The 12043-nt window shown below is 43.8% G+C and overlaps 1 protein-coding gene across 1 annotated transcript in view; it reads left to right on the top strand.

Moving 5' to 3' along the window:
* The window catches only part of LOC121570486 (pecanex-like protein 2), a 50274-nt gene extending 46015 nt beyond the window's left edge, over window positions 1-4259 (top strand). Inside the window, 3 exon segments of the mRNA XM_045222397.1 lie at window positions 114-289; window positions 3419-3852; window positions 4089-4259. Coding sequence (XP_045078332.1) covers window positions 114-289; window positions 3419-3852; window positions 4089-4259 — 781 coding nt within the window.
* Window positions 4260-12043: the final 7784 nt, after the last annotated feature.

The raw sequence follows: 12043 nt of genomic DNA, 5'->3' as shown, positions 1-12043 counted from the left end.
TTTAATCCAGATTCATTGCCCTTCAGTTATAGTTAAATGTTTTCACTCCATTTTAATAAAGCTGTTAAGGTGTATAGAAAGGTAACATAGGCTGTGTGTGTGTTGTGTTGCAGGGTGCGGAAGGATAACCTGACCAGCTGTAACAGTGGTGTGAACATGGAGGATGTGGACTGTGCAGGGGGCTCCTCTTCTCTGAGCCACAACCCAAACTCCATCACCTCCCAGAGCCTGAGTCTGTACCAGGCCAGGCCCAACAGGACCTCTCACGCCAATAGGCAGCACGCTACAGGTTTGGTTCTCTATAGGAGGCACACATGCATGCTCCTGACAGATGCAATACATGATACGTTTAAAGGGATAGTTCACCCAAGTTTCAACATTTAGTTGGTTTCCTTACCATGAAAGCATTACACGTCTAAGTAGAACCTTGCGCAGCTATGTTCATGGTTCTGCCATGTTAGGTTCTGCCAGCTATGTTCAGGGTTCTGCCATGTTAGGTTCTGCCAGCTATGTTCATGGTTCTGCCATGTTAGGTTCTGCCACCTATGTTCAGGGTTCTGCCATGTTAGGTTCTGCCAGCTATGTTCAGGGTTCTGCCATGTTAGGTTCTGCCAGCTATGTTCAGGGTTCTGCCATGTTAGGTTCTGTCAGCTATGTTCATGGTTCTGCCATGTTAGGTTCTGCCAGCTATGTTCAGGGTTCTGCCATGTTAGGTTCTGTCAGCTATGTTCATGGTTCTGCCATGTTAGGTTCTGCCAGCTATGTTCAGGGTTCTGCCATGTTAGTTTCTGCCAGCTATGTTCAGGGTTCTGCCATGTTAGGTTCTGCCAGCTATGTTCATGGTTCTGCCAGCTATGTTCAGGGTTCTGCCATGTTAGGTTCTGCCAGCTATGTTCATGGTTTTGCCATGTTAGGTTCTGCCAGCTATGTTCATGGTTCTGCCATGTTAGGTTCTGCCAGCTATGTTCATTGTTCTGCCATGTTAGGTTCTGCCAGCTATGTTCATTGTTCTGCCAGCTATGTTCAGTTCTGCCATGTTAGGTTCTGCCAGGTATGTTCATGGTTCTGCCAGCTATGTTCATGGTTCTGCCAGCTATGTTCATTGTTCTGCCATGTTAGGTTCTGCCAGCTATGTTCATGGTTCTGCCAGCTATGTTCAGGGTTCTGCCATGTTAGGTTCTGCCAGCTATTTTCATGGTTCTGCCAGCTTTGTTCAGGGTTCTGCCATGTTAGGTTCTGCCAGCTATTTTCATTGCTCAGCCATGTTAGGTTCTGCCAGCTATGTTCATGGTTCTGCCAGCTATGTTCATTGTTCTGCCATGTTAGGTTCTGCCAGCTATGTTCATGGTTCTGCCAGCTATGTTCATGGTTCTGCCATGTTAGGTTCTGCCAGCTATTTTCATGGTTCTGCATTGTTAGGTTCTGCCAGCTATGTTCATGGTTCTGCCAGCGATGTTCATGGTTCTCCCATGTTAGGTTCTGACAGCTATGTTCAGGGTTCTGCCATGTTAGGTTCTGCCAGCTATGTTCATGGTTCTGCCATGTTAGGTTCTGCCTGCTATGTTCATGGTTCTGTCAGCTATGTTCATGGTTCTGCCATGTTAGGTTCTGCCAGCGATGTTCATGGTTCTGCCATGTTAGGTTCTGCCAGCTATGTTCATGGTTCTGCCATGTTAGGTTCTGACAGCTATGTTCATGGTTCTGCCAGCGATGTCCAGGGTTCTGCCATATTAGGTTCTGACAGCTAAGTTTAACGTTTCTGACATGTTAGGTTCTGCCAGCTATATTCAGGGTTCTGCCATGTTAGGTTCTGCCAGCTATGTTCAGGGTTCTGCCATGTTAGGTTCTGCCAGCTATGTCCATGGTTCTGCCAGCTATGTTCATGGTTCTGCCATGTTAGGTTCTGCCAGCTATGTTCATTGTTCTGCCATGTTAGGTTCTGCCAGCTATGTTCATGGTTCTGCCAGCTATGTTCAGGGTTCTGCCATGTTAGGTTCTGCCAGCTATTTTCATGGTTCTGCCAGCTATGTTCATGGTTCTGCCATGTTAGGTTCTGACAGCTATGTTCAGGGTTCTGCCATGTTAGGTTCTGCCAGCTATGTTCATGGTTCTGCCATGTTAGGTTCTGCCTGCTATGTTCATGGTTCTGTCAGCTATGTTCATGGTTCTGCTATGTTAGGTTCTGCCAGCGATGTTCATGGTTCTGCCATGTTAGGTTCTGACAGCTATGTTCATGGTTCTGCCATGTTAGGTTCTGCCTGCTATGTTCATGGTTCTGTCAGCTATGTTCATGGTTCTGCTATGTTAGGTTCTGCCAGCGATGTTCATGGTTCTGCCATGTTAGGTTCTGACAGCTATGTTCATGGTTCTGCCATGTTAGGTTCTGCCAGCTATGTTCATGGTTCTGCCAGCGATGTTCAGGGTTCTGCCATATTAGGTTCTGAAAGCTAAGTTTCAAGTTTCTGACATGTTAGGTTCTGACAGCTATGTTCAGGTTTCTGCCATGTTAGGTTCTGCCAGCTATGTTCATGGTTTTGCCATGTTAGGTTCTGCCAGCTATGTTCAGGGTTCTGCCATGTTAGGTTCTGCCAGCTATGTTCATGGTTCTGCCATGTTAGGTTCTGCCAGCTATGTTCATTGTTCTGCCATGTTAGGTTCTGCCAGCTATGTTCATGGTTCTGCCAGCTATGTTCAGGGTTCTGCCATGTTAGGTTCTGCCAGCTATTTTCATGGTTCTGCCAGCTATGTTCAGGGTTCTGCCATGTTAGGTTCTGCCAGCTATTTTCATTGTTCTGCCATGTTAGGTTCTGCCAGCTATGTTCATGGTTCTGCCAGCTATGTTCATTGTTCTGCCATGTTAGGTTCTGCCAGCTATGTTCATGGTACTGCCATGTTAGGTTCTGCCAGCTATTTTCATGGTTCTGCAATGTTAGGTTCTGACAGCTATGTTCAGGGTTCTGCCATGTTAGGTTCTGCCAGCTATGTTCATGGTTCTGCCAGCGATGTTCATGGTTCTGCCATGTTAGGTTCTGACAGCTATGTTCATGGTTCTGCCATGTTAGGTTCTGCCAGCTATGTTCATGGTTCTGCCATGTTAGGTTCTGCCAGCTATGTTCATGGTTCTGTCAGCTATGTTCATGGTTCTGCCATGTTAGGTTCTGCCAGCGATGTTCATGGTTCTGCCATGTTAGGTTCTGACAGCTATGTTCACGGTTCTGCCATGTTAGGTTCTGCCAGCTATGTTCACGGTTCTGCCATGTTAGGTTCTGCCAGCTATGTTCACAGTTCTGCCATGTTAGGTTCTGCCAGCTATGTTCATAGTTCTGCCATGTTAGGTTCAGACAGCTATGTTCACGGTTCTGCCATGTTAGGTTCTGACACTGACTGGGTCGTGTTATCTGTATGTGCATCCATCCAGGGAGGAGAGAGTACCGGAGCCGCTCAGTGCAGCCCCAGAGCCAGCGGCCTCCAGTCACCAGCCAGTCAGGGCCCATCCTGGATAATCAGCAGGTGTCAGCTTCGGCCAATGGCCAGGTGCAGCACCTCTCCAACAGCCAGCTGTCCTTCAACACCTCCATCGCCTCAGTCTTCTCCCAGGTGCCACGGCTCTCTACGGCCGGGGGCCAGCTGAGTTCCCAGCTCCAGGCTGCAGCCCACCACCGCTCAAGCCAGGTGTCCTCCTCCAGCTCCACCCTCAGCCTGCTGTTCGGCAAGAGGAGCTTCTCCAGTGGCCTTGTCATCTCTGGCCTGTCGGCGGCCGAGGGTGGCAACACCACGGACACACAGTCGTCCAGTAGTGTCAACATCGCCATGGGTGGACCCTCCTGCCGGTCCACCAGCAGACCCACACAGGTAGAAGTCAGAGCTCCAGCCACATAATATATTTATGAAACTATATTACCGCTTATCATGAAACTATATTACCGCTTAACAATGTTGTGGTTATCTATGTAGGCATTTAATGTCAACAGTTGATTGAGGACACTTATCAGACATGAGTTAGAACCTCTACAAAAATTAGCTTTTTAGCTGGTATAATGCATCAGATTTCAGATTGTATTAATACATTATTTTCTATGTTTTTCCAGTGGACATCAGAGCCCTACGAGACTGTAGATGCAACCTACTCCAACACTCCCAATGGCGCGAAAGACAACACAGCGTCAAATGATAAAGGCTGCACACAGGGTACGGATAAGAGCCAGGAGGACACAGCAGCCTCTGCAACCCACGAACTTCCAGAGCAAATGACTATCTGAGAGCACCAACACATGCCTCACTCCGCAGCATGTTCAGTCCCAGGACTATCTGAGAGCACCAACACATGCCTCACTCCGCAGCATGTTCAGTCCCAGGACTATCTGAGAGCACCAACACATGCCTCACTCCGCAGCATGTTCAGTCCCAGGACTATCTGAGAGCACCAACACATGCCTCACTCCGCAGCATGTTCAGTCCCAGGACTATCTGAGAGTACCAACACATGCCTCACTCCGCAGCATGTTCAGTCCCAGGACTATCTGAGAGTACCAACACATGCCTCACAAAAATAGAGCTGATTTATTGGGACATCATAATGCCCATAAATGAAAGGAGAAAGAACAAAACACAAACCTTTTTGGCATCAAGCCATCGGCTTAGATTCAATCCAGACTGCAGGAGATCCGTGTTATAGCGCGATTGACATTTAAAAGTAATTTCCAATTGAGTTGACATATGCAGCTCCATGAATGTGGAAACATTGCCTTTAAATGGTGCATACCCGGGCCTCACGTGTGGCGCAGTGGTCTAAGGCACTGCATCGCAGTGCTAGAGGTGTCACTACAGACCCGGGTTCGATCCCAGGCTGTGTCGCAGCCGGACGCGATCGGAAGACCCATGAGCATGAGGCGGCGCACAATTGGCCCAGCGTCATCCGGGTTAGGGGAGGGTTTGGCCGGCCGGGATGTCCTTGTCCCATTGCGCTCTAGAGACTCCTTGTGGCGGGCCGGGCACCTGCAAGCTGACCTCAGTCGCCAGTTGGACGGTGTTTCCTCCGACTGGGTTAAGCGAGCAGTGTGTCAAGAAGCAGTGCGGCTTGGAAGGGTCGTGTTTCGGAGGACGCATGGCTCTCGACCTTCGCCTCTACTGAGTCCGTACGGGAGTTGCAGGGATTGGACAAGACTGTAACTACCAACTGGGGAGGAAAAGGGGTTAAAAGTGCCAAAACAATTAAAATAAAATTGCTGAAAAGGGGTGATCCGATTGAATCTATCCCATCAGTGTAAATGGTAGACACACACCAGGCTTCTAGCTCAGGTTAACTGTCTATTTCACATGATCTAGTTAGAAAATACAGAGAATCTATTCATTCAGATACTCTTTATTTACTGTAGTTCTGGCAGTGTTGATGCTTTCGGAGTTGTGAGTGGGAAGAGCAGGGAGGCATTAACCTAAAAAACCAACCCCACATTCTTCCCAAATTGCCCACAGTCTGTCGATGGAGTAATTGGTTTCCTGGTGTTGTGTCTTCACGGCTACCATTGTGAGCGGCCTTCGCTGGGTTCAGTTGTCAGTCTCACGACGCCTCACTTGTGTGTGTGTGTGTGTGTGTGTGTGTGTGTGTGCACGGTCAGGTACCTCCCGGAACCCCCAGTCATTAGCAGGCCTGTACATATTACCTCAATTACCTCGACTAACCGGTATCCCCGCACATTGACTCGGTACACGTACCCCCTGTATATAGCCTCGCTATTGTTATTTTTACTGCTGCTCTTTAATTATTTGTTACTTTTTCGTATTATTTTATATTGTATTTTTGTGTGGTTTTGTTTGGTATTCTTTCTTAAAACGGCATTGTTTGTTAAGGGCTTGTAAGTAAGCATGTCACTGTAAGGTCTACACCTGTTGTATTCGGCGACAAATACAATTTGATTTGATTTGATTTGAACATACAGGCTCCATCTCTATCACATTGCCTCAGGAGGAGAAGTCCCAGCTTTCCCTACTCCTCTTTCTGCCCTCTCAGGACCAGTGGAAAGAGCATGCTCCCTGGCCATCTAGAACACTTGTTAGTGCTGACACAGAGGGGGCGATTTGCTAACATGTTGTTATCGGTTTACAAGGGGCTGTTTTAGCTAGCGATCGAGTTACTGGGCAAACGGGGCCAGGCAGTAAGCATTTTCAGGGGGAAATGCTAATCGCAGGGGGTGTTGTTTTCCAGGTCGCATTCGCGGTAATAGGTGAGCAGATGGCCAAGAGTAACAACACCAGTCTCTTGATGATGTTTCCTAGTAATACTAAACCTCCCTTCCTCCTTGTCCAACCTGACCTCAGGGCAACTTGTATATTTGGGATGTTTCTTTGTATCCCTCCATTTAGTATATGTTACATAACGTTACGAATGGAATAGCAGTCACACAATATCATACGAATTGGAGGAGGTTTAGTGTTATACATCTTGCTCTGAGGCCTCTCTAGGAGCATTCACGTGCCCAGGCCCCAGACGTATCCAAAGGATCACACCCTGGTCACCAATGTAGCGGAACGCAATCTTATGATCCTGCGGTCCAGAGACGAGAACTCTACCATCTACCACAAAAGCCCAGGCTCCTGACTGAGAGAACAGAATTCTCATCACTGCATGTTACAGTAGTAAAGTCATAATCTGTTTGTCAACTTAGTAAACTGATGGTATATTGAAATACGTTTTTAAGATGCTCAGACGGTCTGTGTAAGTTTTAACCGTTTGTTTTCCGAGTTAAACCTTGACGCCAAGTCTAGGTCCTAGAGGCTTCTAAACAGCTTCTACCCCCAAGCCATAAGACTCCTGAACATCTAATCAAATGGCTACCCAGACTATTTGCATTGCAAGTTGGTCAGCGCATGCTCGGAGTACACGTCCTGGTAATCCGTCTGGCCCTGCGGCCTTGTGAATGTTGACCTGATGAAAGGTTTTACTCACATCGGCTACGGAGAGCGTGATCACACAGTCGTCCGGCACAGCTGATGCTCTCATGCATGCCTCAGTGTTAGTTGACTCGAAGCGAGCATAGAAGTGATTTAGCTCATCTGGTAGGCTTATGTCACTGGGCAGCTCGCGGCTGTGCTTCCCTTTGTCATGGGTGAGTCACATGGATCACATGGGGTGAAAACCCGGAAGCATCCGGTTGGTACTTCCACTCACTACCAAATATGATGCTGAGAGTATGTCCAGTTGCAGGCAGAGATGGAGCAAGATGAAATGGACATTTTGCTAGTTTTCTCATAGACGAAACATCCAATCTCAATACAGTTTTCGGTTCCCAAAACTAAAATCTGTTACTACTTCTACAAAGTTTTGTCGACTTGACCCTTTGCCAAATTTTTGTTTTAGTGCAAGACATTAGGCCAGGGGATCCCAAACTTTTTTGACCCGTGACCCCATTTTGAATTTTTATTTTGATGAAATCAACAGCCAATGTTAACTTTTTATTTGCGGCTATGACAGTCTATTACAAATCAGTCTGACAGTACTTTTGACAGTATTTCAATCTGAAAACAGTATGGTTTGAAGTGACTTTAATGCATCAGAAAGGTATTGGGGATTTCAGAAGATTAGCAGCCAATAATTGTGCATTATCTTCTGTGTAGAAAAGAACACCATTATTGCTTTCAATACTCTGTTCTAACGAGTCCTGAGAGTCTTAGCTTTCAGGAACAGGGTCACAATAGCTTAGAACTCCAACTGTTCAAAAGTTAGACACATTTGTTGGAAGAAAACAGCTCTGTTTGTCACAACCGCATTTAGCAGATATCGGAGGTTATTTACATAATCACGGTTCTATTAACCATTAAAAAAATTTCTTGAGTTTCTCTCGTGACCCCATTTTTGGGCACCTAGTTTGGGAAACGCTGCAGTAGGGGTTCCCTAACGGAAATATGCAAACACCTGTGAATAGGAACTCGCTAACTTGTGCTTGGCTCTGCCCACCTCCTTGTTTGTTCTGCACACCACAGGAAGTTGGTGGCATCTTAATTGGGGAGGACGGGCTCGTGGTAATGGCTGGAGCGGAATAGGTGGAATGGTATTAAAACACACGGTTTCTATGTGTTTGAGGCCATTCCATTTGCTCCGTTCCAGCCATTATTATGAGCCGTCCTCCCCTCAGCAGCCTCCACTGCTGCACACTGTGCATCTTTGGCTCTCATTATAAACAACACCGATGTGCTCATGCTCTTTAGACAACAGTTTGCTGATGAAGTGGAGAGGGTAGGTTACATAATGAGAAAAACTGCTGATGCACGACCAAGTTAAGAAATGTCACCTTATGTATTCTACTATTCTAACTCTCAACAGTAAGTTGAGACCATGACGGAGTTCCTAAAAAAAAAATATATGAGACAGACAGACAGTGAGACAGACAGACAGTGAGACAGACAGACAGACAGACAGACAGACAGTGAGACACAGAAAGTGAGACACATACAGTGAGACAGACAGACCGATTTAGTAAGTGTAGAATATGCCTACTGTACAGTACTTCTGGTACTGATTAGTCCACTAGCATGTCACACATACAGTATACAATGTACAGTAGTGTACTACTTAGTCCTAGTCAGTGATACCATATGGAGGGAAAACTTAGTTCAAAATAACTCATCACGTATGGGAAAAAGTCTAAAAAGTGTTTATTGTAAGATGTTCCATTTAGAATGTCTTTCTCTAGCAGCACTATTTAAATGACACATAGATATTCAAGGGCAGCTACAATAGATTGGACTTGTTTCTTACGCAAAATGTTGTTTTGTAAACAAAGAAAAATACTGAACTTTACATCCATATGCTTTTCTAACATAAAGGTGACCATATGTTAAAAAATATAAGTTAAACATGAATAAACACTGTCTTTTGAGTTATAAAATTAATTAAATATAGACCAGTTAAAATAAATAAATAAAACAATAGAAAACAATAAAAACAGTTAATGTGAATTGCATTATTCAACACAAACTTTACAATTTCAGCATTACCTGATATACCACATACTCTTTTAAAAATCTATTTTTCAATTCTATTTAGGGTTCTCTGAAATATTACAAAATGTTGACAACAATTCTAACAAAGACCCCATAATGTTTCAGTACTTGTTAATTAAATGCATTTTCTTATAATATGTTTAATGCATAACTTGAATGTTTTATCTCAAATGACAAATGGAGTTGACTAATGTCAAGGTTTAGCGTGAAAAATAATGTTGAGGAGGAAAAGTGACAGATACATTTTCTGCATTTTTCACATGGCCCAACAACAGAGAAGTGAACAGGGTGGGTTTATAACGAGCTATTCTGTGTTTGTTAAAAACAAAGTTACTCTTTCCCTACATGTCTAGAGGGCCATTTCAGTCTCCTGTAAATGTTTTGGCACATTCTAGCAGAGAAAGCAACTCTAGGAAACAGGAAAACGTTTGGCAACTTCACATGCACTCCATAGAATAAAATGAGATTTACATGACCAAATTATATCAGGTAGAAATGTTAGCTTATAACAACCACCTAGAATATCAGGCAACCCAGTGCTTATTTAAACCAATAGCCTGCTGTGATTTTGTCATAAATTGTAATTAATACTGTCATGCTGAAAGAGGAAAACAGTAACTGACAAAATGCTTGACGCCATTCATGACTTCCTAAACACAACCCCTCCAATTATAGTAGGCTATGCACCTTTTGAAGATGAAATCTGTCACTGTGAAAGTTAGCAGCTACAATAGCACAGATAATGTCAAACTTCGGGGTCACTAAAGGGTGTCTACTACTTACTGGAGCCACTTTGTAGCTTGAATGTTGGTCACGCTCTTTCTTGAATATATGAAGCATCTAAATATGTACATGACTCATGTCATATATTTGCTTTCATTACTAATCCATAGCGAGATCTTTCAACAGCTCTGCAAGACAAAAGAAACAGTCACATAACAGCCTGCGTGATAAGTTGTTACATGGAAATATACAGCAAATGTGACTTGTAGAAGTCATTATTGACTTGCCCTGGCAACACTCTTAAAAGAGATAGCTATAGCATTCACAATCATCAACGCTATCGCACAACAATCCCTCTTGATGCACTTGAGAGTTCAATTGAACGTTCCCAAACACGTGGTAAATGGCCTTTAGATAAGAGTCATACAACTAAATACTGTCAAATCATCTGAAGTGACCTACTATTATGATATGGGGGCTAGTTCATTGTTAGACAGCAGACTACCACTTCCACTCCCCATCCACAGGTGGCAGCAGCAACTGGGCCAGGTGCTGTGCCAAGCCTTGATAAGCACACAAGTGCGGGCAATCGGGATCGACAATCAGTGGTACAGAGGTGGACAGGTGCTTCTTGGCCGGCCAGTCTTTAGTGTCCTTAGTTTTGGACAGGCCTTTTTGTAAATATGTATTTTTATCACCATAAACTGAACAACAATAATCTGCTTGGGCTGGACAACCAAGAAGTCAAGACGGAGCAGGCCCTGGACCCAGGTAAAGTTGCTGTCTCCTTGGGCACACGCATATACAACAAGGTCCACATACTCTGACTAGTGTTACGAAACCAGATAGCTAGCCTAATGATATTGCTACACTCGCCAAGTCTTAAATTAACACATTAAAATCAGGTTACAGACCATTTAGCTAGGCCTAAGAACCCTAGACTTAGCGAGTGTAGCAATCAGTAGGCTAGCTAGCTGGCTTCGTAACACTACCATAACCTAATCTCATGAATACTGTATGGAGAGGATTTAAAGTAACTGTCCAGTGTTTCCAGATTTCTATGAAATATGACCTATAATGAATTACAATATGAGTGAAATAGTTTTCCTTCCAATTTTTTTTATTAAGTATGTTAAAAAGCAGTTTTGTGTTGGAATGGTGTGGGCGTACCCCAACAACAGCATGGTGAGGGTGTATACCGGTCATAAAAAATATTAATGCGAGTAGACCGCTGATTTGCCAGCTCATCCTCTATGAAGAAATAGCAAGCATTTTTTAAACTGGCTGTTTGAGTGTTGGAGGTGTTATTTTTTTACAATATTTTTTTCCTCCAATTTATGCTTTGGCCACAAATACGAGTCAACAACATGGATGGATAAGTCAACAACATTATTCGGGTACGAGTTAATAGAATATGAACTTTTAAAAGTTCGATTTTCACTGGACAGTTACTTTAAGTCATTCAGGCAATTGATGAGAGTACACAAAAAAAAGACTGATTTATTTATATTGTCAATATTAGTGAAATATACTAGAAGTAAAATAATCTCTCTAGCGTTACTAATTGTCTGCATATTGCAGTACTTTAATACATACTCATTCATTGTTGTTTATGGCAAATAACAATTATGCTGAATATAAAATGTAACTTTTAATTACTTGAGTGACCTTTAAAATAGTTGTTTTAATTCCAGCTCATTGATGGTATCTACAAAGGCATTGTGAAAAGAAGGTTCTGGCATTCTAAATCAATCAATATGCTCCGATTGCCTCACCAGTTGTGTACGTTGAAAATAAATTCTACAAATATCTGTACAAAGTCATCCCCATCACGCCAAAGCAAGACACAATTGTCATGAATGCCTCTGATTGAGGTAAAACGTGTGTATGAGGATCCTCCTTCCTACTCTTTTGCTAACTCTATCTGGAGTGAGAGACCGGTTTATATCTATGCCGTTCTATAGCAATGACGGTTTCTCTGTCTGGTCACAGCCAGTTCCATAAAGTGAGGTAAGGGATGTATGGAAGATGTAGAAGAGCAAGGACATAAGGGCAGAAACCTTAGAAAACATTACGGAGAAGAACATTAAATTATGGAGAAAACCTGCCACTTACAGTGAACAGACATGCAACTACCATACAACTAATCTCATGATTATGGCTTGCTCCCAGTCACAAAGTGCTTTAATACAGCCCTTGGGAACCCGTCCAAATTATTATTTTGCTTGCGGAGAATAGGTAACCAGTCCCAACATAAAAAAATAAGGTAGAATTACTATACACATTTTTAACATGGATCCCACACTGCGATGTTACAGTAATT

Source organism: Coregonus clupeaformis, chromosome 1, assembly GCF_020615455.1.
Source record: "Coregonus clupeaformis isolate EN_2021a chromosome 1, ASM2061545v1, whole genome shotgun sequence".
Lineage (NCBI taxonomy): Eukaryota > Metazoa > Chordata > Actinopteri > Salmoniformes > Salmonidae > Coregonus > Coregonus clupeaformis.
Note: the sequence above shows the minus strand (reverse complement) of the source record. Positions and strands in the feature narration are given on the sequence as shown.